The 25,746-nt window shown below is 44.6% G+C and overlaps 1 protein-coding gene across 1 annotated transcript in view; it reads right to left on the bottom strand.

Annotated features, from left to right (window-relative positions):
* The window catches only part of ANKRD52 (ankyrin repeat domain 52), a 124,190-nt gene that overhangs the window by 53,059 nt on the left and 45,385 nt on the right, over nucleotides 1-25,746 (bottom strand). Inside the window, exons 15-17 of the mRNA XM_030196776.1 lie at nucleotides 19,715-19,792; nucleotides 9,581-9,692; nucleotides 8,961-9,032 (exon numbers count right to left, since the gene is read on the bottom strand). Coding sequence (XP_030052636.1) covers nucleotides 8,961-9,032; nucleotides 9,581-9,692; nucleotides 19,715-19,792 — 262 coding nt within the window. The remainder of the gene's footprint in view (nucleotides 1-8,960; nucleotides 9,033-9,580; nucleotides 9,693-19,714; nucleotides 19,793-25,746) is intronic.

Raw genomic sequence — 25,746 nt, forward strand, 5'->3', positions numbered from 1 at the left:
TTGAGACCGTGGTGTCCAAAAAATTGACTTTTTCTGGGGAGTAGTCAATTTTGAATCTGATTGTAGGATGGTATGTATTGAATGCAGAATAAAATTGTTTCAGAGTTTCTTCACCCTCCGTCCAAATCATAAAAATGTCATCGATGTACCGGTAGTATTTTAGAGGTTTGGTCTGGTGTGTATTCAGAAATGTCTCTTCCAGCTCAGCCATAAAAAGATTGGCATATTGGGGTGCTGTCCTGGTGCCCATCACAGTGCCCATTATTTGCAGATAGATATCATTGTTAAAGTGGAAGTAGTTGTGAGTTAAACTGAATTTGATTAATTTTGTAATAGTTTCTGGTGAGTATTGATGGTCCAGTGTGGATTTTTTTAGGAGTCTTCCACATGCAGCTATGCCATCCGCATGTGGAATGCTGCTGTATAGTGATTCTACATCCATCGTGACCAGAAGGGTGTTAGGTGGTAGTTGCTTGATATTTTTCAATTTATTCAGAAAGTCTGTGGTGTCTTGTATGAAGCTGTTAGTTTTGTGTACGAGAGGTTTCAGAATTCCCTCTATGAATCCAGATATTTCTTCCGTGAGTGTGCCAAAACCTGATATGATTGGTCTGCCAGGGTTTCCCAGTTTGTGGATCTTGGGTAGCATGTAAAATGTGCCCACGGAAGGTTGATTTGGTATGAGTTTCTTCAGGTGAGGTTGCGCTTGTGTAGGAAATGTTTTGATAAGGTCTTTCAGCTGTTTTGTGTAATCCTAGCACATTTGCTTATTTCCGATCTGAGGAAGAAGGGCAACCTTCGAAAGCTAATCAAGAAATGTATTAAGTTATGTCCAATAAAAAAGGTATCATCTTATTTTCTTTTCCATGTTTTATTTTGTTTGATTTCTATTGATAACTTTGAGGAAAGAAAGGTGTATAGCGAAATGCCTCAGGGACTGATCCACGACCCATACTGTTCAATATCTTTGTGAGCAATATTGACAAAGGGCTAGAAAAAAAAGTTTGCCTTTTGGCAAATGACAAAAACCTACATGAGTAGACATCTTTGAAAGTGTAGAAAACAAGCAAATCTTAAAAAAATAATTTAAAAAACCCCCACAGTAAACAAAGACGACAAAAAGTGGAAGACTAGTTGTATTTCTTCTGACTGAATAGTTATCTACTATGTTACTATATTAAAGCTAAACTGCAGAATGATGCATTTAGGGTGCAGAAATCCAAAGTAATGTATATTCATTCATTTCAGTATTTATATATCGCTTAGACCTAAGCATTTTACAGTTTCATTTCTGTCCCTAGTGGGTTCACAACCTAAGTAGTACATTGTACTACTGTTGTACCTGGGGCAGAGGGTTAAGTGACTTGCTCAGGATCGCACAGAGCTGCAGAGGGAATTTAACATGGTTCCCCAGTATCTCAACCCACTGCCATGAGGCAGCAGTGGGAATCAAACCCAGTTCCCCGGGTCTGCAACCCGCCGCACTAACCATTAGGCCACTCTTCCACTCAAGGGGAGTGGTTGATGTACACAGACCAGGAAAGGATCTCAGGGTGATCATATAAGGAGAACCTAGATATTACCTACTAATTTTCTTTCCTTGATTCCCTCCAGACCAGTCCAGACACATGGCGTATGCTCTCCTAGAAGTAGATGGAGACTGAGAACCAATGGCTTTATGATATCACTTAATAAGTATCCTGTGCAGCCCATAGTTAGCCAGTATTTCCTTAAAACAGTAACATGAAATTCCCCTCTGAACCAAGGGACAAACAACCACCAACCAGAATTAATCTTACAGAGCAATACTGTAGTTTTGCGCAGACAAAGATTAAAGAAGGATCACTACTTGTTCTTCAGTCTCCCTAAAACTGGTCTGGAGGGACTCGAGGAAAGAAAATTAAACACATTAAATTTCTCCTTCCTCACTGGCTCTACCCTGTACTCAGTCCCTTTAGTAAGCACTATCTACACTTTCAGGGAGGCAACAGCCAACCCCTTGTACAACCCATTATGTAAAAACTCTAAAATTACCAAAATAGATGACTACAATGACACCACCCATTGATCAAGGTGCCAAGCCTCAAAAATCTACCACACTCTAATGTAAGTTAAAGAGGTTGATGTTTTCCTGGAATGCAAAGGAATAGCTATGACACGATTGGAGTATACACTTTTTTGAAACCTTGACCTCTCAAGAACCAAGCTGAAAGGCAAAATGGAGACCTGTCCTGCATCTGTATGCATCTCTGCATCAGCAGCTCTTCCATGTTGGACAAAACCAGAGGATCTCTCACTCTCATTAGATCTTCATACCATGGTCTTCTTGATCAACCTGGAGCCACCAGAATGACAAGGCCCAAATGGTCCTCTAGCTTATGAACAACTCTACGGTCCTTAGCCACTACTGTACCAGGGTGTCTACTGTTGTCAACTGCCACTCCTTTCTGTGAATGAAGAACAAGGGAATCTTTGTGTTCATGGCTGTTGCCACGAGATCCATAACTGGAGTTCCCAATGCTATATGATGTGCATGAAGGTCTCCTCCACTAGGCTCCATTCTCTTGGGCCCAAGGTGTTTCTGCTTAGAAAGACCTCCTGGACATTTTCCACTCTAGCTGTTATGGTATAAGCCAATTGTCAGAATTATTTTATCAATATAAAAAGACAGCTTTTAAAAGATGTACCTTCTTTCCCCTTTTCCTTGGGAATTTCTGGTAGTAGGACTAGTTAATTACAAAGACATTTAAGAGACAAAGGGTACTGTGCTTCAAAGAGAAATAAAACTCTCTCTGCCCTCCCACCTAAAAGGACTGAACAAAAGCATGACTAAGGTGGGTACCTGGACGCTCATCAGGACATCTCTGAAAACCAAAGACCCAAGAGACAGAAAGTCTGGAGAAGCCATTGAAGACAAAGAACTCAGAGGAAAAGCATAAACAGGACATTTGCTTGTCAAAGGTATACCTGCCCCTCCCATCAGCTTTCAGACATCTGCAGAAAGAAGGACTTATAATGTGGTCATGTGAACAGACTACATTAACCATAATGCCTTGCAAAATATCCAGGACATGCACACACCATGCTTCTCTGCTAACATTATAAAAGGCCTGGAAACAGCCCAGCTCGCTCTCTTGGAACCTGCCTCCTCTTGGGACTTGCTGCTCTCTTTGGGGTCCGCTGATGCCTTGCTCCTGAACATGTGCTCATCAATCAGCTGGACCACAGCATGCTTGTAACAAGGACTTGTAAGTTAACCTACCTGCTACTTTGTTCTATTTTATGCACAAATTCTCTGTTCTAAGATCCTTTTAAAAACCTACCTCTCGTGTGCAATTGTATATTAAATCAATCTTTTTGAAGCTAAAAATACGGTCTCTTTGTGTTCTAAAGTATATGGTATCTTTTATATATACTTAATTTATTTAATTTATTGCAATTATCACCTTTGGTGATTGGTGGAGAAATTAATATCCTAAAACTTATAAATACAGCGCCTGCTCTTAAATTATAAACAATAGCGAGTGCTCTAGAGCTCTTTCCCCCAAGATAAATCATTTCTTGTAACATAGCCATGTGTGCTGTGGTTAGATCTAGATGACCTTTTTCTGTCTACATCATCAGTATCCTGATTACTACTTATTTCTACAGCGCTACTAGACGTACGCAGTGCTGTACACTTGAACATGAAGAGACAGTCCCTGCTCGACAGAGCTTACAATCTAATTAGGACAAACAGGACAAACAAGAGATATGGGAATATTAAGGTGAGGATGATAAAATAAGGGTTCTGAACAAGTGAATAAGGGTTAGGAGTTAAAAGCAGCATCAAAAAGGTGGGCTTTTACCTTAGATTTGAAGACGGCCAGAAATGGAGCTTGACGTACCGGCTCAGGAAGTCTATTCCAGGCATATGGTGTAGCAAGACAAAAGGAACGGAGTCTGGAGTTAGCGGTGGAGGAGAAGGGTGCAGATAAGAGAGATTTACCCAGTGAACGGAGTTCCCAGGGAGGAATGCAGGGAGAGATGAGAGTGGAGAGGTACTGAGGAGCTGCAGAGTGAATGCACTTATAGGTCAATAAGAGGAGTTTGAACTGTATGCAGAAAAGGATAGGAAGCCAGTGAAGTGACTTGAGGAGAGGGCTAATATGAGCATAACGACCCTGGCGGAATATTAGTCGTGCAGCAGAATTTTGAACAGATTGAAGGGAGAGAGATGGCTAAGTGGGAGACCTGTGAGAAGCAAGTTGCAATAGTCTAAGCGAGAGGTGATAAGAGCGTGGATGAGGGTTCTGGTAGTGTGCTCAGAAAGGAAAAGGCGAATTTTGCTGATATTATAGAGAAAGAAATGACTGATCTGTTGACTTCTGGTTTCTCCCTGACAATTTACATACATCTGTGTTGTTCAAAATCACGTGCATTGCTTTTCCTAACCAGTAATATGGCTCTTGTGTCCAAACAGTTGATCAGCCAAACTCCTTCCTCTGATGACCAGTGTCCTTGCATAATCTCAGCCCAACAATGGGCTCCCCAGCCGCAGAGGCTGGCATCTATCATCACCACCATCTAGACTCATTCCCTGATTTAGGACGGAGGGCCACAGCCACCACAACAGGCTGTTTTGTGGGCCCTCCTCACCTGAGAAAGACAGAGGGGAAAACAACCAATGGGACAGAAGAGCTCTTTCCAATGGAGACATGTGAGCCCTCACCCATGGCACCAATTCCAGGGGTCACTACCATAGATCCTATCAACAGAAAATAGTCCCAGACCTCATCATACTGAGTGTGTTCTGGATCTGAAAGCACAACTTCCTCATTCTGTCTTCAGTCAGAATACCTTCCCCTACCAGGTGTCAAAGCCCACTACCTACAGCAAGGTCAGTTTACTCTTGGACGAACTGACTGCCCAGCCCATTTCCTGCAGAAAAATAAATCACCTGTGTCTCACGGATTCCTAACTTTTCGTACAACTATGTTAGTTTCAACCAATTGTCCAAACAGGGATGCATCAACATCCCTTTCTCATGCAAGGTGGCTACAACAATGACCATCACCTTAGAGAATGTTCTCAGCACTCCAACAAGCCTGAAAGGATGAGCGTGAAACTGAAAATGCTGACCCAGAACCATAAAAAACAGAGGAAACTGATGCTCCAATCAAATGGGATGTATCACAAACTAATGTCACCCTATTTCATTCTCAGGTACCTCCTTTTCTTTTCTCTCTCTCTCTCTCTTCTGGAATCACACAAGGCTCCATCTTCACTCCTGCTCTCTTTTATATTTTTCTAAGCCTGTTCACTCTTCTTATTCGGGGCCATGAAATCAGTGCATATTATAATACAGATGAAGATATCCTCCTAATTCACTATAACTCCTAATCGGGGGGGGGGGGGGGGGCTATAATGAGGTAGAGGCAGTGGCCTCAGGCCACACTCTTAAGGGAGTGGCATCTTGCAGCTCATCAGCCATCTCTGCTATGCTGTATCACCCTCCCCCCATGGCATCTCCTCCCTTTCTTAAACCCCTCCCCCCCCCCGGCTACCTTCAATTTGTTCTAAGTTGCCAGGCAGCGGCAGCCATTCACATACCCATGCAGCCCTGCTGCCAGCTCTTGCAGCATCTCTCTACTGTGGCCTGCCCCAGCGGACACAGGAAGCTAGATCAGAGAGGGTGGGCCGCAAAAGAGAGATGACGTCGGGGCCAGCAGCAGTGTGAGCCACTACCCCAGCAATTTTTAGAACAAAATTAAGGTAGTCTTGGGGGAGGGGGTAAGGAATGGAGGAGATGCTGTCGGGGGGGGGGGGGGGGGGGGGGGGGGCTGGAAAGAGAGATGCAGAGGGGTTGAGGAAGGAAAAGAGGAGATGGCGCCAAGTTCACGAGTTGGTATAGTTTTTTGGTGTCTTTGCAGTCGGGCCCTATTTTGGTTTTGTAGTATAACCTTCTGGCTTGTCTTGTTGTGTATTTGTAGTTTCTTTGAGTTTGTTTCCATGCATTGAGTGTTTGTGTATCTTTTGCTTTTTTCCATGCTTGCTCGAATTTCCTGGATTGAGTTTTTAGTTTTTTCAGTTCTTCATTGTACCAGGGGCGTATCTGCGTGGGGCCTCAGGGGCCTGGGCCCCCGCAGATTTTGCCCTGGACCCCCCTACCGCCATCAACCCTCCCCCGCTGCCGCTCTTACTTTTGCTGGCGGGGGACCCCAACCCCCGCCAGCCGAGGTCTGCTTCCACCTGCCGCTGCCGTAAAAACTTCTTCTTCAGCCGGCGGGGGACCCCAAACCCCCGCCAGCCGCCCCGCGGTGTTTAAAATTCATCTTCGGCCTCCGTGGCCGTGCTGCTGTGATAGGCGCTGTTGAAATCCACTTCGGAGTCTGACGTCGCAGCACGTACAACGTACAACGACGTCAGACTCCGAAGTGGATTTCAACAGCGCCTATCACAGCAGCACGGCCACGGAGGCCGAAGATGAATTTTAAACACCGCGGGGCGGCTGGCGGGGGGTTTGGGGTCCCCCGCCGGCTGAAGAAGAAGTTTTTACGGCAGCGGCAGGTGGAAGCAGACCTCGGCTGGCGGGGGTTGGGGTCCCCCGCCAGCAAAAGTAAGAACAGCAGCGGGGGAGGGTTGGCGGCGGGAGGGGGGGTGGAGAGAGTCATTGGTGGCGGTGGGGGCTCGGCGGTGGGGGCTCGGCGGCGGGGGGGGGGGGGGGGCTAAAATGTGCCCCCTCCCTCTGGCTCTGGCCCCCCCTACCGCCGGAGTCCAGATACGCCCCTGCATTGTACCATGGTATCGAGTTGTGCCTATGTATGGTTCTTGTTTGTAAGGGTGCTATTTCATTGAGTACGTTTTTACATCTTACATCCCAGTCTGTGAAATAGTGTGTGGAGTCCGTTTGTGCTGTCCATTCATTGTTCTACATCTGTTGCCAGAATGTTTCTGGATCTATCTGGCCTCTTGTGCTGTAAGTTGTGCATTCTTTTGGACAGTGTGAGCCCTTTTTTGTCCATAGTAGGGATAGGATTAGTTTATAGTGGTTTGACCATGGTGTGTTTGTCCATTTGATCTCTGATATTATTAGATTCTGGTCTAAGGATAGTTTGTGGGATCGGTGACAGTGGCAATCCTTGAGGTACTCCACAGTCTGCTTTCCATGGTGATGATATGGTCAATTTCACTTGATAAGTTCTAGTCGTTAGGAAGCCCTTGAGATACGGTAACCAAAACTGAACACAATATTCAAGGCGAGGTTGTGCCACGGAGCGATACAGAAGCTTTATAATAATCTTGATCTTATTTTCCATCCCTAGCATCCTAGGTGGACCCTAGCATCAGGTAGCTATGATTTGGATTGTTCTTCCCTATGTGCATCACTATACATTTGTCCACATTACATTTCATCTGCCATCTGGATGCCCAGTCTTCCAATTTCCTAAGGTGTTCATGCAATTTTTCACAGTCCACATTTGTTTTAACAACTTTAGAATTGCAGATAACGCATAACTATTCAATCACCTCACTTGTTATTCTAAGTAGCACCTTGAAAGAGGGCACTTTCAGGCCCATTTTGGATTTAAAGGGAGTAAGTCCAGTACACATTCCTGCAGAACCAAAGGCTGGACCCCAAACACCTTCTTTGGGAACTGAGAATGGTCATCGAGGAAGCAAGACTGAAGTCTCCACATCCCTCCCCACCTGTTTCCACAAAAGAACTGAGACCTCTGGAAAAACAAAAATACACTGGACTCCACTCAATTCAGCCTATGTTCACAAGCTTCACTCAAACTTCTGCTACAAAAACCTTTACCAGAAGCCTCTGGCCTATCCTCTGGAAGATGAGGAACTTTCCGGTCCCCTAGGCTCTTAACCAACCTGTCCAAGTCTTTAGTAAACAAGAGAGATCCCCAGAAGGGAAATTTGATGAAATTCATCTTAAAGGCCACATTTACCGACCGGTCTCTAAGCCGCAAGGACCTCTATGCCGCAACACTAAAAACCAGAGACTTAGCTGAAGCGTGGAGATAACAGGGCATCAGACAAAAAGGAAGCCTCATCTCGATTTTAGCAAATTCCTGATTACCAAGGACCATTCATCTGATGGCCTATACAGGAATTTTTCAGCAAAGTGAAACATGCTCTGGCCACCAGCCCCTCCCCCCCCCCCCCCCCCCCCCCCCCAGATAGCCAGGGTTGCCAAATCAAAACTTAAGTACAGCCAAGACCTACAAAATAAGTTCCTGCTGCTTTTTCACGATGGAAAATACACACTAACAAGGGAATATTGTATATTAAGGAGAGCCTTGAATCAAATAGATTGAAAATTCTGCAGGAAACAAAACACATCTTGGAATCACTATAGATTGAAATTCCATGTGTAAAGGGGGAAAGGATAGTGATAGGAGTGTACTACCGTCCGCCTAGCCAGGATGAACAGACGGATGCAGAAATATTAAAGGAAATTAGGGACGCAAACAAACTGGGCAACATAAATAAACAATAATAATGGGTGATTTCAATTACCCCGATATTGACTGGGTAAATGTAACATCGGGGCATGCTAGGGAGGTAAAATCCCTTGACAAAATCAAGGACTGCTTTATGGAGCAGCTGGTACAGAAATAGTGGTGGATACCTGGAAGCCCACCTAGAGGTAGTGGAGACAAAAAAATGGTAATGGCATTCACAAAGGAGTGGGTCATATATACAGGTCTCCTAAATGGCAAGAGAACAGAAACCCATCACTGAACACTTCACCTCAAAACAGAAGTGAAATATCTTTCTGCACTTTAAAAATAGTATTGGACAATGAAAGCAGTAATAGATGAGTCCGTTAATTTCTGGAACACTATCCAGCATTTCTTCACACCACGTCTTCAAAAGCCCAAGTGGAACATCAGGGTGGAACCCACCTCCCATCTCAATAAGGAAACAGCACCAGGCAGGAAGATGAAGCATAATATACTTACAGCTAAGTGCAAAGGGCTGACTGCAGCAGTGCTTTCCACATCCTCCAGGCAATTAAAAGACATTTCCAACAGCTGGAACAAAAAGAAGCACATTCAATCCCACAAATTTTGTTCCCTTCCCTGGAGAAATCCCCACTACCTCTAGCCCAAGAGCACTAGTCTTAGACAGCAGCAAACTGGAAAGCAGAGAGAGATTGATACAAGACAGGTGTGGCACAGGATGGACAAAAATACAAATCAGGCACACTCAGAAATCTGCCCGCCCCTCACAGAACATTGCATCCCTCTCCCTTGCAGCAAATCACTCTTCATGCGTCCCATCATTTGCAATACATAGCACCCCCTTCCCTTCCCTCATAGCAAATCACCCATTATTGCCCAACCCTTTATGGCACACCATGTCTCTTGTATGTTGCCTGTTATGCCCCTCCATCCCACAGAGTACGCCATACTCAACAGCAAGCCACTCCCTAGAAAACTGCATATCATTTGCTGCATCATGCCTCTCTCCCATGTCTGTGCTACCCGGCTATTACCCAGAGCAACCCACCTGCTATGTTCTCTGCCCCACACTCCACATAATATTCATAGGGTTCCCTTCTCCCCTAACAAGCTCTTACCAGCTCAAGGTTCTGTCGATTGCCATAAGCGGCTGCATAGTGAACGGCTGTGTATCCCTGCTTGTCCCGTAGGGAAGGGTCAGCACCATTATCTAGTAAAAACTCTAAACAACTACAGAAACAAAAGAGAAAAAAAAAGGAGCACATAACTTAGTTTACACACTCTGAAGTCTCTAACATCAGTGATTTCTGTTTAATTTTGTATTAATTTATTACTTTTATACCTTGCATTGAACATTTTTTTGGATGAAGTATTCAAATAAGCCAGATGAGTCAGCCACACGTCATCCAAAGGAGCTAAACTCTTCTGCAGCTCAGAAAAACCTAGGTGGCTTCTCAGAGCATTAATTAGGATTTATCGCTGCTACAGCGTTTTTTGTTCAGCACTATTGTGGTTGACTCTTCTCACAGTCTCTACTGTCATTTTAAGCTTATGATTGGCGCATTCACATTACTAGACTATTTAGAGGCTCGATTTGGTTTCCTCACTTATGTTACTCCATTCATTGGCTTACACAACAAACAGACTCCTGACGCAGGCGTTTTTTCGCCAAAACACTGCTCCGTGTCTTCAGTTTTTTTAACATTGTTTTTTTTAATAAAATATCATCTATTATTCGCCTCCATGGTGTCTTAGAAGTATAGTGTTGATCGCGCTACTTTCTTGTTCTTTATCTTTACCCTTGTAGCGCATCTAGTTTCTCCACTTTTGGTGTTTTTTTTTCTTGTTCCCTTTTCTTACCATAGTGTCCACCTAATTCCACTCTAGTTAGTTCCATCTGCCGAACCAGATAGATGGGTCCTCCTGCTCTCTTAATCGTCTCTCTTTAGAGTTCGGTTAAGTTTTCTCTTTTGTTTTGTTTTAGATTTTCCCCTTTTACTTATGAAACAGAGATCCTCTGCCTCGGAGTCTCTCTGAGCTCATCTTCACGGATTTGAAGGCAACGAAACAGTGTGACAAGGCGGTGGCCGTAGCTAGAAGGTTGTTAGGCTGTATAGAGAGAGGTGTGACCAGTAGAAGAAAGGGGGTGTTGATGCCCCTGTATAAGTCGTTGGTGAGGCCCCACCTGGAGTATTGTGTTCAATACTGGAGGCCGTATCTTGTTAAGGATGTAAAAAAAATTGAAGCGGTGCAAAGAAAAGCTATGAGGATGGTATGGGATTTGCGTTACAAGACGTATGAGGAGAGACTTGCAGACCTGAACATGTACACTCTGGAGGAAAGGAGAAACAGTAGTGATATGATACAGACATTCAAATATTTGAAAGGTATTAATCTGCAAACGAACCTTTTCCGGAGATGCGAAGGCAGTAGAATGAAAGGACATGAAATGAGATTGAAGGGGGGCAGACTCAAGAAAAATGTCAGGAAGTATTTTTTCACGGAGAGAGTGGTGGATGCTTGGAATGCCCTCCCGCGGGAGGTGGTGGAAACGAAAACGGTAACGGAATTCAAACATGCATGGGATAAACATAAAGGAATTCTGCTCAGAAGGAATGGATTCTAAGGAGCTTAGACGAGATTGGGTGGCAAAGCTGGTGGCGGGAGACGGAGATGGTGCTGGGCAGACTTATACGGTCTGTGCCAGAGCCGATGGTGGGAGGCAGGACTGGTGGCTTGGAGGCGGGGATAGTGCTGGGCAGACTTATACGGTCTGTGCCAGAACCGGTGGTTGGAGGCGCGGCTGGTGGTTGGGAGGCGGGGATAGTGCTGGGCAGACTTATATGGTCTGTGCCCGGAAAAGGACAGGTACAAATCAAGGTAAGGTATACACAAAAAGTAGCACATGTGAGTTTATCTTGTTGGGCAGACTGGATGGACCGCGCAGGTCTTTTTCTGCCGTCATCTACTATGTTACTATGACTTCCTGTTGGACTTCCAAAATCCAGCATGTTAAGGAAGTATAAGTGGTGACAAGATTCTGGTTCTACAGGCCCTGCAGAATGAGTAAGGAGAAATTAGGTCTTACCTGCTAACTTTCTTTCCTTTAGATTCTCCAGACTAGTCAATATGCTTGGGTTATGCATGCCTTTCAGCAGATGGAGATAGAGCACTGACTGAGAACTGTACAAGAACCCTGTGCAGTTCCCAGCCAGTCAGTATTTCCACTAACAAAGCAGATGAAAGGAGAAAGAACCTAATCCCTTTGCCTACTGCCCATGTGTCTTTAGACTGCTCCTCTTCAGCATACTAGAAATCCTATCAAGGATGTGTCTGCTTTTCTGTTCTCTCTGGGGGGTGGGGGGGTTCCCCCCTTAAGGAATACTGGAACAACTCTAGGAACAGACTGGAAGAACTAACCACCACTGAACAGGAAAACTAGAAACCAAATACTATACAAAAGAGCATCAGCTGTCAAACATCAAGCTAAGTCCGTGTTTCCATTTTCTTCCAGACAATGGGCTGTTTGGAGGGCCTAAAGGAAAGAAAATTAGCAGTTAAGACCTAATTTCTCCTTTCAGCGGCCTCCAGATTGGTCAAGACGCTTGAGAAGTACTAAAGCAGCACCCTCAAGTACGGGACCCCTGGAGACCGGAATCCCATCCTGGCTCCAGAAGCCGCAGCCTGAGATGCTTGCACATCAATTCTATAATGTTTCACAAAGGAGTGCAAAGAGGACCAAACTACTGCCTTGCAAATATCCTGTGGCAGAATCAGACTACTCTCCGCCCATGAAGACACCACGCCCCTCGTGGAATAAGGTTTTAAAAGGCAGTTGGCACCAAGCAACCTTCAAGAAGTTAGGAAGAGGCAACACGCAATAGAGGCTTTAGAATCCATCATCCCTTTTATAGGGTCACCAAACAGGACAAGCAAATGGTCTGACCTTCAAAACTCTTCCATTTTCTAGAAGTACACCAACAACACTCACCTTACATCCAGATGAATCAACCTACATTGCTCCCTATCCCCAGAAACATCTCCCATCACAGGATTAGAGATGGTCTTTTATGTGAATCATTCTAACAACCACTGACCACAAGATAACCTCTTCTGCAGAAAACACTAAGAAAGGTTCTCGGCATTACAAGGCCTGCAATTCTGAGATTCTACGAGCCAAGGAAATTGCAACTAAAAATACCATCTTCAATGTCAAATCCTTAAGCATAGCCTCTACCAAAAGCTCAAAAGGCGAAGTCACCAACCTTACCAAAACCAGATTCAAGTCCCACAGAGGAACCAACGGATGACAGGTCATGTAAGCTTTACTCCCCAAAGAAAAATAAACTACATCCAGAAGGGCCATTAAGGACTTACCCTGTACTTCACCATGGAAACAGGAAAAGGCTGCCAACTGCATCTTAAGGGAGGCTAAAGCTAGACCCCTATCTAAAAAATCCTGCAGAAACTCCAAAATCTCAGCAACCAATGCACGGAAGGGTAGATAACCATCATCCGTACACCAGGCCTCAAAGACACACCAGACCTTTAAGTAAGCTAAAGAAGTAGAACGCTTCCTTGACCTCAACATTGTAGAAATGACTTTATATGAGTACCCTATTTTCTTCAGATGCATGTGCTCTAGAACCATGAGAATGCAGATAGGTCTGGCATCACTACCGGCCCATAGCAGCAGACCGGAAAGTTCCTGGAGATGCAGCAGGCTGTACACCACTAGTCACATCAAGTCTCCAAACCAAGGCTTGTGGGGCCAATCTGGTATTACCAGAATCATCCAGCTGGAATGTGCTATTATGCACTGATTGGTTCGATCAATCAGCATTGCTATTCCTTGTGACCATGTTTTTTGAAACCTGCAATTTAGATGCAGCACACTATATTTTTGTTGGTATTTGCATTACCAAGAACACTGATTTGCTAACTCCTGAAGCAGGCGCCCCTGCACTGAAACACAGATCTGCATCAAGTCTGACTAATAAAATTGCTTTTTACCCTTGAGTTGGAATTGTACTGTTCCTCTCCACCTATCAACGGCCGGTGTAACTAGTGAGGTAGTTGAATTTGTTGACAACACAAAGTTATTCAAAGTTGTTGAACCACAAGAGGATTGTGAAAAGTTCCAAGAGGATCTTACGAGACTGGGCATCCAAATGGCAGATGACGTTTAAAGTGAGCAAGCGCAAAGTGATGCATGTGGGAAAGAGGAACCCAAATTATAGCTATCTAATGCAAGGTTCCACATTAGGAGTCATTGACCAGGAAAGGGATCTAGGTGTCATTGTTGACAATACGTTGAAACCCTCTGCTCAGTGTGTGGGCAACGGCTAAGAAAGCAAATAGAATGTTAGGTATTATTAGGAAAGGAATGGAGAACAAAACTGAGGACGTTAGAATGCCTTTTTATAGCTCCATGGTGTGACCACACCTCAAAAATCATGTGCAATTCTGGTCACCACATCTCAAAAAAGATATAGTGGAATTAGAAAAGGTACAGAGAAGGGCGACGAAAATGATAAAGGGGATGGGACAACTTCCCTATGAGGAAAGGCTAAAGCGGCTAGTGCTCTTCAGCTTGGAGAAAAGATGGCTAGGGGAGATACGATAGAGGTCTATAAAATAATGAGTGGAGTGGAATGGGTAGACGTGAATCCCTTTTTTACTTTTTCCAAAAATACTAGGACTAGGGGCATGCAATGAAGCTACAAAGTAGTAAATTTTAAATGAATTGGAGAACATATTTCTTCACTCAACGTGTAATTAAACTCTGGAATTCGCTGCCAGAAAATGTAGTAAAAGCAGTTAGCATAGCGGAGTTTAAAGAAGATTTGGATAGTTTTCTAAATGAAAAGTCCATAAGCAATTATTAAAATGGACTTAGGGAAAATCTATTGCTTGTTTCTAGGATAAGCAGCATAAAATGTATTGTACTGTTTTGGGATCTTGCCAAGACTTAAGCTGGATTGGCCACTGTTAGAAACAGGGTGATGGGCTTGATGGACCTTCAGTCTGTCCAAGTATGGCAATACTTATGTAATTCTCCGGCCACAGAAAAATCAGAGTGTCAATCCACTCTAAGCACTCCTCCCTCTAGCGACTGAAGTATAAAGGAACCTCCACATTGGCTGCCGTCTCTTATCAGGTCTAGGTCTGGACAACCCTAATGATGAACCATGTTCTCAAAGGTCTTCCTAGATAGGGACCATTCTCCAGGGGCCAATGTGCGTCTGCTCAAAAAGTCTGCCTGCATGTTGTCTGTGCATGCCACACTGACTGAAGAAATATTTTCTCCGATTCATTTTAAAATTTACTACTTTTTGTAGCTTTATTGCATGCCCCCTAGTCCTAGTAATTTTGGAAAGAGTAAACAAGCGATTCACATCTACCCGTTCCATTCCCTGTTTTATAGACCTGTATCATATCTCTCCTCAGCCGTCTCTTCTCCAAGCTGAAGTGCCCTAACTGCTTTAGCTTTTCTTCATACAGAAATTGTCCCATCCCCTTTATCATTTTCACGCCCTTTTCTGTACCTTTTCTAATTCCACTATATCTTTTTTGAGATGTGGTGAGCAGAACAGCACACAATATTCGAGGTGAGGTCGAGCCATGGAGTGATTCAAAGGCATTATAACATCCTCATTTTTGTTTTCCATTCCTTTCCTAATACCTAACATTCTATTTGCTTTCTTAGCTGCAGCAGCACACTGACCAGAGGGTTTCAACATATAATCAACGATGACACCTAGATCCCTTTCCTGGTTGGCGACTCTAAACGTGGAACCTTGTATTACGTAGCTATAGTTCAGGTTCCTCTTTCCCACATGCATCACTTTGCACTTGGCTCACATTAAACGTCATCACAGTCTCGTAAGGTCCTCTTGCAATTTTTCACAATCCTCTTGCGATTTAACAACTTTGAATAACTTTGTGTCATCAGCAAATTTAATTACCTCACTAGTTACTCCCATCTCTAGATCATTTATAAATATGTTAAAAAGCAGAGGTCCCAACAGACCCCTGGGGAACCCCACTATCTACCCTTCTCCATCGAGAATACTGACCATTTAACCCTACTCTCTACCCTTCTCCATCGAGAATACTGACCATTTAACCCTACTCTCTGTTTTCTATCTTTTAACCAGTTTTTAATTCACAATAGTACGCTACCTCCAATCCCATGACGCTCCAATTTCCTCTAGAGTCTTTCATGAGGTACTTTGTCAAACGCCTTCTGAAAATCCAGATACACAATATTGACCAGCTCACCTTTATCCAAACACGTAGCCCAATACAGAACTCCATGAGAAGGGCTGCAAAGCAGGCCCGCTGCATGGGTTTTATCGTGAGCACAAAATAAGTTGGAGAGACCCCCAGGCACTCAAAACTGACTGGTCTGTGCCAAACAGAGCAGGTCAGCTGAGGCAGCAGGAACCCTAGAGGGGAGGTATCCAGCCACCAGGTTTGATAACCCCGAGGCAAAGAAGACCCCCGCAGGCCCCTGCCTCAGTCCAGCAGAAAGGATGGAAAAACAGGTCTGAGGGGATAGAAACAAAGCCAAACAGGTTTTCTTTTTTTTTTTTTTTTTAATGTTTAAAATAATTGAACCAAACAAACTTCAGGAGACAAAACCCCCCAAGGCCTTAACTCCCAGGACTGCACAGACTTACCACATCTACCATCTGCTAGAGACTGAGAACAGAGTGACTATAAGGGGACTGCACAGTGGTTCTTATTTTCCATCTGCGTTTAGAAGTATATAACCCATTTGTCTGTGCCGATCTGGAGGGACACTATAGAATGAATATGCACATCCTCCACACTGCACCCAGTGACATGGAGCACTAAAGTCTCACCCAGTGCACATCTTATACATGGAATCTGGCACCACATCATACCACACACCTCAACTCACACATTGCAAGAATCAGACCGTTGGGCCCCTTCTCACCTCAGATCCTTGGTGTTTGCTCCCGTCTCTGTTGCACTCTGCAGGCAGCTCTTGTCTCAACCACCAAGCCATCCTCTCTGTGTTCCCTCCACTCGATATGGAGGGCTCAATCCTCTCCATCTGTGTCAATGGTAATCACTCTCCCTACCACCGGCACATTTAGTGCAAAGCACATCAGGAGGTGTTGACTTACACTGTCTAATGCACCTACAGTGCTGATGTGTTAGCTGCTGAACCACGCCAATACTGACACAGCTTCCCCTAGTGCCAGTGACTGGACATTCTTCCTCCTGCACCTCATGCAGCTGCTTCTATTCAGCCTCACAGCACTGAGACATCAGAGATGAGTCCTAAAGGAACAGCAAGGCATGAGGACCATGGTGCCATCTAACAGCAGCTTCTCAGGCCACACTGAAAATCACTAAGTGGTTTTCTCCGCCTGCTGCTGTTGCTGCAAATGTGCTTTCAGGTGACTCAAATAAATGTGCTATATAAATTTCTAGACATACCTCTCGCTCTGTCAGGAGCAGCCAGGAGACATCAGAGATGAGTCCTAAAGGTACAGCAAGGCATGGGGACCATGGTGCCATCTAACAGCAGCTCCTCAGGCCACACTGAAAATCATTAAGTGGTTTTTTTCTGCCTGCTGCTGTTGCTGCAAATCTGCTTGCAGGCGACTCAAATAAATGTGCTATATAAATCTCTAGACGTATCTCTCTTGGTCTATAGTCTCAGGACACAGCAGCCAATCAGCTGCTAGCATATCTATAAGCTCCTAAAGTCGCCCAATAAAGTGCTAAGATGATGGGAAGTTTACAGCCTACCCCTCAAGGAGACATTATATAATCAGAACTCACTTTAGGCGCTAGGTGGCATGATTCATCCTCTGCTTAAAATGCTCCAGCCAAAACCAGCCACCAGGTGACGTTGGATTCTTGTTCCAACTAGTAAAGGTGATAGGACGAAAAAACTCACAGTAACTGCACTGCCTTTCCCCCTCTATTACCACTAACTTTGTGGTTCTCAATCTTTTCTCTGTTGTAATATGCCTGATGGGACACTGCACAAGGGATCATCATAGAGGACTTATGACTTGGCTGGCTAGGATTCTCTCTCTCTCTCTCACACACACACACACACACAAAAAGGTTCATCCTTTTTTTCTCACAACTGTGGGGAACTTGGGGGGCTCGGGACCCCAATGTTTGTATATGCAGAGCACTCCTCTGCATAATAACAAACATGGGCTACCTGTAAGATTTCATCCCCCCTAATTATTCTGTGTGCTGTTTTCAAGATTTTCTAACTAGATCAGGCTGCAAGGTGGCCTTTTGAAATGTGCAAGGACAGCCATGTGACCCCCCCATACTCCTACACTCCTCTGGACCCAAAAATATGTTTACAAATTTAGTGTGATTTATTGGGCAAGTCATGGGAGAAGGGGAAATGGACCTTTTTCACTAAGATAGATATGTGTGTGGGCGAGAGATGGTATACAAGATCTTGGGGAGAGAGTGCGTCACAGAATGGAAAAAACCCCCGTTTTTTTCTGTATTTTTGCTGACCAGTGTTAAGGTCATGTCTAGGGCAAGATACTGTACAAGACAGCTTAATAATTTATTGATTGTGAACTTTGTTAAAAGTTTTAGAAGACAAGTACATGCAAACAGAATGGTCCAATGTAATTAAGATAACTTTAATGGTTATTTGGAGTGGAGGAGTGGCCTAGCGGTTAGAGCACCGGTCTTGCAATCCAGAGGTGGCCGGTTCAAATACTGCTGCTCCTTGTGATCTTGGGCAAGTCACTTAACCCTCCATTGCCTCAGGTACAAACTTAGATTGTGAGCCCTCCTGGGACAGAGAAATATCCAGTGTACCTGAAAGTAACTCACCTTGAGCTACTACTGAAAAAGGTGTGAGCAAAATCTAAATAAATAAATAAAATAAATAATAAATATATTAATTCTTGGGTCAAGATTTTCTTTGTTTCATACAGTTTGAAACCATATTGTATCTGGACAGTGAAAAGGGGAAGTTAGGAACAGTCTGCTAGCTTAACCACAAGGTCAGCTGGTATACAGTTTAGATATGTGATATAAAAAAAACTGCTGAAGTAGCATCAGGAGGTGGGATTAGAATTTGTGACAGAAGGTATGGTGGGAGAGAAGTTACTAGTAGGTGGATGAACATATAGCATGGCTTTGTGACTCAGAGCCAGGTGAAGTGGCGTAACTGCCATTCTAAGAATTAGGGGTATAAACTGATAATTGATAGGATAAAAGTCAGATATGTGGGATTAGGAAAGTAGATGACTAGTTAGTGGATGTGCTAAAATGGGAATTAGTTTCCAGGTTGTTGAACAACATATGCTAAGTCTATTGTATAAAAATGAGGGAAATCTATGTAGAGGCAGGACTTTATGTTCCTATAGCAGGAAGCTGGCATAGAAATAGAAAAGTCTCTCTAATATTTCTTTTCTGTATTTCAGACTTGCTTGAGCCCACTATGTATTTGTTTCCAGAATAAACTTTTCTTTTTTATTTCACTTCTGAGTAAGTATTAAGTGTTTTATTAGTGTAAGAAATAAATCCAAGAGCGTGGGTTTCTTGCAGACCCCAATATAACCACCAGACTCAACACCCACCGCCACTTTTCAGGCTCACTGCTTCTTTCTTTTCCCTTTCAAACTTCCCCACCCTACCAGTCCCCCCAGTTAAAACCTATCATCTTTGCCCAACTATTTCAGCCAGCAGGAGGGAAGAAAGGCTTCAGGCCATCTTCTCCTCTATAGCTGCAAAGGAGAGAACAGAACCCCACATTTCCATTCCACTCTGGCAGGAACCAGAGACATGAAACAGCAGTAGAGATTTCAAGTACTGGCTACCTACTCTGCAAGCTTCTCAATCCGCAATCACATGGTTTTTATATAAAGCACAGGATTACTGTATGCACCAAATTTTCAGGAACACTTCCCAGTTTTTGGTGATGCATCGGTGTACTGAAAACTACTATGCTGAGAAACACTATATCATATCATGCCAATAGCCTCACTCCATACCAATAAAATCCCCAACCCAAAGGTCTCTAAGATCTAGTGACCTGGAGTCTCAATCCACACTCATAAAAGCCCCATCTGAAGGCTACAAACAATGTTGCAGAATTAAACTCCATAAGCATCCCCATGAAGGGTCCCATGTTTAGAGGCCCGAAATATCACTTTTCATATGACTGCATGTACAAGAGCCTCCCTAAAGGCCCACACTATCTCCAGGAGGTCTATACTCACAAGAATGCCTCCTTCCGCCTGGACTCCTTCAGCAGCTCTTCATCCAGCTCCTGACTGTTAGTCGGATGCATTTCAGCTCTACATGATCAAGAAAACAATATGTATAGTGAATATATATTCAGCAAGGAGCACATACGCAGAGAGAGCACCAATATATACCTACCTGGGTGCTTCTCTCAGGGGCTAATTTTGGGGAAACTATTCCTTCCAACTCAATAGAATGTTGGAATAAAGTTATTTATTTATTCATTCTTGTATCCCACAGTTATCTAAATTCAAGTTTTGGTTGAATGTGGCTTACAACTGACAGTCAGGATAAATTACATTGGTGTATTATAGTTACAAAGTAGCTTAGACCTTCACTAACTGTGCAATTACTTTTGTTGCAGGTGGCGGCAGACTGAATCCAGGTCCCTGACGAAGATTCCTTCGAAACCCTGCAGAGTCGGACATTAGATGGATTCTGCCAGCATCAGAAGATCACGTTTGGAGAATTTGAACAAACACCGCGTGAGGAATATAATGGCTGCCGGGTGTAGTGCATGTACCCGACAGCCTTAAGATAAGTGCGCCTTATATAAATTTTGCATTACTATTGAATCAGCATTGAACATAACTTAGTGGCATTTCAGTCCAGCCCAGTGCTATTTTTCCACACTCTAGAACGTCATCACATGTAAGCGATATACTTTCATAACTATTGAGCATATAGATGAGTAATCAATTAACACTGATGTTTGTGAGGATTACAACATTTAAGAAAGAGAGTAAGAACAGTATTAATTGCGGGAACTTCTATCATTATTGTGCTGGAAAGTTATGAAATTTAACTTTAGATCCTTAGTTTTTAGAGTTAAGTGTATGACAGACTGTATGAGTGATTGTGTGGGATTGAGTGCATGAGTATAAGTGCTTTATTAGGAAGGACATGGGTAAGGTTCAATTATTTTGTGAAAAACTATTTGCTTGATTATAATTGTTATTTCATTTTTGTATTATGCTACTGAGTGATATGGTTTTGTAATTTATGCTGAGTTTGGCACCACAGTTGTTATTAGGAGCACCGGATGCGCTTGTATTTACATTTGAAGATTTTCAGCGATTGAGAAACTTATCCACCCTCTAGGAAGTGCCTTTGACCTTAGGGTGGCACTCCGCTTGGGTGAGTTATTACTCTGAGAATTTCTCCTACCTAATTGCTAACATTATTTTATTTGTTTAATATCGACTCTTTTTCATGTCCTTCTTTATTTGTTAAAATCCTGGTTTGTATTTCATTTTTTTGACTAATTACCAGTGGTATCTATTGGGATTATATATATTTGCCTGGTATTTCTGAAGGAAGCGGAAGCTGAAGATGACTGAAAGAAGGTTGACCATTTGAATCTACTGCATTCCTGCCAAATAAGGCTGAGTCATTGAACCAAAGTGTTACCCAATTCAGTACCTCCACTGACCAGTTGGTCTAGATAAAGGCCCCTGAAAATGAAGACCTGAGAAGATTGACTGCACAACAACTCCGAAGGGTCTGGAATCCTTTTTCTATGTGGAAGGAAGCATCTCCCAGTTTCTGTGGAAGGAAGTAGCATTTCATTAAAGAGACTTGAAACAACCATAAAATAAGCGTGAGAACAGAAAGGGTGGGCTTCTGGACTGATTTGTTGGGACTAAATGAAAGAAAATTATCAGTTGACATAATTTTTCCTTCTTTAATGTCTCACAGATCAGTCCAGAACTTTTGAGATGTAGCAAAGAAGTTCACAAATAGGGTGGGAAAATAATTAAAAATATTCCTGTGATCCAAGAAGCTCACCGTAAGCAATGTAAGCCTAGACACTACAGAACAAATCAAGAGATTGCAGCGCCATAAATATAGGGAGGTGAAAGTGGCAACTAGACTGAGAAAAAAAAGGGAGCATAAAATAAGGCACAAAAGCACTACATCCAGTGAGAGAGTGAAGAACAATCGCTAATGGAAGACTAAATGGAAATACCAGTGCAAAGGAAAGGCATGGCTAAGACAGCAGACAAACTCAGTAGCTAGAGCCAGACTGGCTTTTCTCTCTTTGATACCCTTCAGCCGTTCAAAGTACAAGCTCCACAGGGAGGCTGAAATAATCTACACTGCACTGTAGGTAACAACGCAAGAAAGCCATGACTGGGAATATGAATGAAGCATCAACCAGATTGGCAGGCAGAATCTCAACGATCACATTTATTAAGGCTAGGATAGAGAAGATGCTGCAAGGCTGAAACAGAGCTTCTACTGAGACAGCCAGACAGTTCATACTGCAAGAGGGAAGAATGACTAATACTGTGAAAGCAAAGCACAGGCAACACTAAGAATCTGGTCCAGGTTGCTGCACCTTGAAGGTGAAAAAAAAGACAACACCAGGCAGACTACAAATATGAAACAGAGAGATATGAAAGACAGGTGATGCTGAGAAGCCGTAGCTTAGCTACACTGAGAAGCAGAAGCAACTGTGGCAGTGAGAAGGTGAGACACAGCTAATAGTGAGAAAAGGAACCTGTGCCGAACTTGCAGGCACAAGCACAGAGGATCCTATGAAGCTAACGTATAGCTAAGTACAGCTGAACTGAGTATAAAGCACAGCCAATAAGTGGCAATAACACAAATTCTAGGAGTAATCACAGACACTGAAGCTCACCTTCCAGATAGATTTCTCAGGTTGTACAGCACATCTTTTACAAACTTCGACTTATCCGATCTGTACAATCCTTGTTACATCCTTCTGCAATTAACATTTTGATCCATTCTTTGATAATCCATCTACAGGATTACTGCAATGCCTTATAGAAACATGACAGCAGATAAAGGCCAAATGGCCTATCCAGTCTGCCCATCCTCAGTAACTACTAACTCCTCCTTTTCCTAAGGGATCTCATGTGCCTGTCCCATGCATTTTTTTTTTTTAGTTCTGCCACAACTAAATTTATAATGTAAAAAAATATTGTAACTGTTAACCAGAATGTAACTTGTAAGCCACTTTGAACCTAAACTTGTTTTTGGATAACAGTGGGATATAAGAATGCATAAATAAAATAAAATTTAGAAGTGTTTCCATTAGTTTGCTCACCACCAAAGTCAGACTGACAGGTCTTTAATTCCTAACCTCCTCCTTACTTCCGCTCTTGTGCAGAGGGACCACATCCGCCCTTCTCCAGTCCTCCGGAACCACTCCAGCCTCTAAGAAAGCATTGGAGAGGTCAGACAGTGGAGCCACAAGAACTTCCCCGAGTTCCCCAAGTACCCTCGGAGAAGGGCAGATGTGGTCCCATCGCACAAACACAGTCTTCTCTGACTACCATGCACCCATCCCCATTTGCATTTGTTTTCTGCAGTCCTTCCCCCGACCTTTCATCAGTGAACACAGAACAGAAAGCGAATGCTACATACCTGTAGAAGGTATTCTCCGAGGACAGCAGGCTGATTGTTCTCACTGATGGGTGACGTCCACGGCAGCCCCTCCAATCGGAAACTTCACTAGCAAAGTCGTTTGCTAGTCCTAGCGCGCCCGCGCGCACCGCGCATGCGCGGCCGTCTTCCCGCCCGAAACCGGCTCGAGCCGGCCAGTCCAGTATGTAGCAAGACAATACACTTCAAGGGAAGACACAACTCCAAAGGGGAGGCGGGCGGGTTTGTGAGAACAATCAGCCTGCTGTCCTCGGAGAATACCTTCTACAGGTATGTAGCATTCGCTTTCTCCGAGGACAAGCAGGCTGCTTGTTCTCACTGATGGGGTATCCCTAGCCCCCAGGCTCACTCAAAACAACAACCATGGTCAATTGGGCCTCGCAACGGCGAGGACATAACTGAGATTGACCTAAAAAATTTACCAACTAACTGAGAGTGTAGCCTGGAATAGAACAAACAGGGCCCTCGGGGGGTGGAGTTGGATCCTAAAGCCCAAACAGGTTCTGAAGAACTGACTGCCCGAACCGACTGTCGCGTCGGGTATCCTGCTGCAGGCAGTAATGAGATGTGAATGTGTGGACAGATGACCACGTCGCAGCTTTGCAAATTTCTTCAATGGAGGCTGACTTCAAGTGGGCTACCGACGCAGCCATGGCTCGAACATTATGAGCCGTGACATGACCCTCAAGAGCCAGCCCCGCCTGGGCGTAAGTGAAGGAAATGCAATCTGCTAGCCAATTGGATATGGTGCGTTTTCCTACAGCCACTCCCCTCCTATTGGGATCAAAAGAAACAAACAATTGGGCGGACTGTCTGTGGGGCTGTGTCCGCTCCAGATAGAAGGCCAATGCTCTCTTGCAGTCCAATGTGTGCAGCTGACGCTCAGCAGGGCAGGAATGAGGACGGGGAAAGAATGTTGGCAAGACAATTGACTGGTTCAGATGGAACTCCGACACGACCTTTGGCAGAAACTTAGGGTGAGTGCGGAGGACTACTCTGTTGTGATGAAATTTGGTGTAAGGGGCCTGGGCTACCAGGGCCTGAAGCTCACTGACTCTACGAGCCGAAGTAACTGCCACCAAGAAAATGACCTTCCAGGTCAAGTACTTCGGATGGCAGGAATTCAGTGGCTCAAAAGGAGGTTTCATCAGCTGGGTGAGAACGACATTGAGATCCCATGACACTGTAGGAGGCTTGACAGGGGGCTTTGACAAAAGCAAACCTCTCATGAAGCGAACAACTAAAGGCTGTCCTGAGATCGGCTTACCTTCCACACGGTAATGGTATGCACTAATCGCACTAAGGTGAACCCTTACGGAGTTGGTCTTGAGACCAGACTCAGACAAGTGCAGAAGGTAATCAAGCAGGGTCTGTGTAGGACAAGAGCGAGGATCTAAGGCCTTGCTGTCACACCAGACGTCAAACTTCCTCCAATGGAAGAAGTAACTCCTCTTAGTGAAATCTTTCCTGGAAGCAAGCAAGATGCGGGAGACACCCTCTGACAGACCCAAAGAGGCAAAGTCTACGCCTTCAACATCCAGGCCGTAAGAGCCAGCGACTGGAGGTTGGGATGCAGAAGAGCCCCTTCGTCCTGTGTGATGAGGGTCGGAAAACACTCCAATCTCCACGGTTCTTCGGAGGACAACTCCAGAAGAAGAGGGAACCAGATCTGACGCGGCCAAAAGGGAGCAATCAGAATCATGGTGCCTCGGTCTTGCTTGAGTTTCAACAAAGTCTTCCCCACCAGAGGGATGGGAGGATAAGCATACAGCAGGCCCTCCCCCCAATCCAGGAGGAAGGCATCCGATGCCAGTCTGCCGTGGGCCTGAAGCCTGGAACAGAACTGAGGGACTTTGTGGTTCACTCGAGATGCGAAGAGATCTACCAAGGGGGTGCCCCACGCTTGGAAGACCTGGCGCACCACTCGGGAGTTGAGCAACCACTCGTGAGGTTGCATATCCTGCTCAACCTGTCGGCCAGACTGTTGTTTACGCCTGCCAGATATGTGGCTTGGAGCACCATGCCTTGACGGCGAGCCCAGAGCCACATGCTGACGGCTTCCTGACACAGGGGGCGAGATCCGGTGCCCCCCTGCTTGTTGACATAGTACATGGCAACCTGGTTGTCTGTCTGAATTTGGATAATTTGGTGGGACAGCCGATCTCTGAAAGCCTTCAGAGCGTTCCAGATCGCTCGTAACTCCAGAAGATTGATCTGCAGATCGCGTTCCTGGAGGGACCAGCTTCCTTGGGTGTGGAGCCCATCGACATGAGCTCCCCATCCCAGGAGGGACGCATCCGTGGTCAGCACTTTTTGTGGCTGAGGAATTTGGAAGGGACGTCCCAGAGTCAAATTGGAGCAAATCGTCCACCAATACAGGGAGTCGAGAAAACTCGTGGACAGGTGGATCACGTCCTCTAGACCTCCGGCGGCCTGATACCACTGAGAGGCCAGGGTCCATTGAGCAGATCTCATGTGAAGGCGGGCCATGGGAGTCACATGAACTGTGGAGGCCATGTGGCCCAGCAAACTCAACATCTGCCGAGCTGTGATCTGCTGGGACGCTCGCACCCGCGAGACGAGGGACAACAAGTTG

The sequence above is a fragment of the Microcaecilia unicolor genome, chromosome 3, assembly GCF_901765095.1.
Source record: "Microcaecilia unicolor chromosome 3, aMicUni1.1, whole genome shotgun sequence".
Classification (NCBI taxonomy): Eukaryota; Metazoa; Chordata; class Amphibia; order Gymnophiona; family Siphonopidae; genus Microcaecilia; species Microcaecilia unicolor.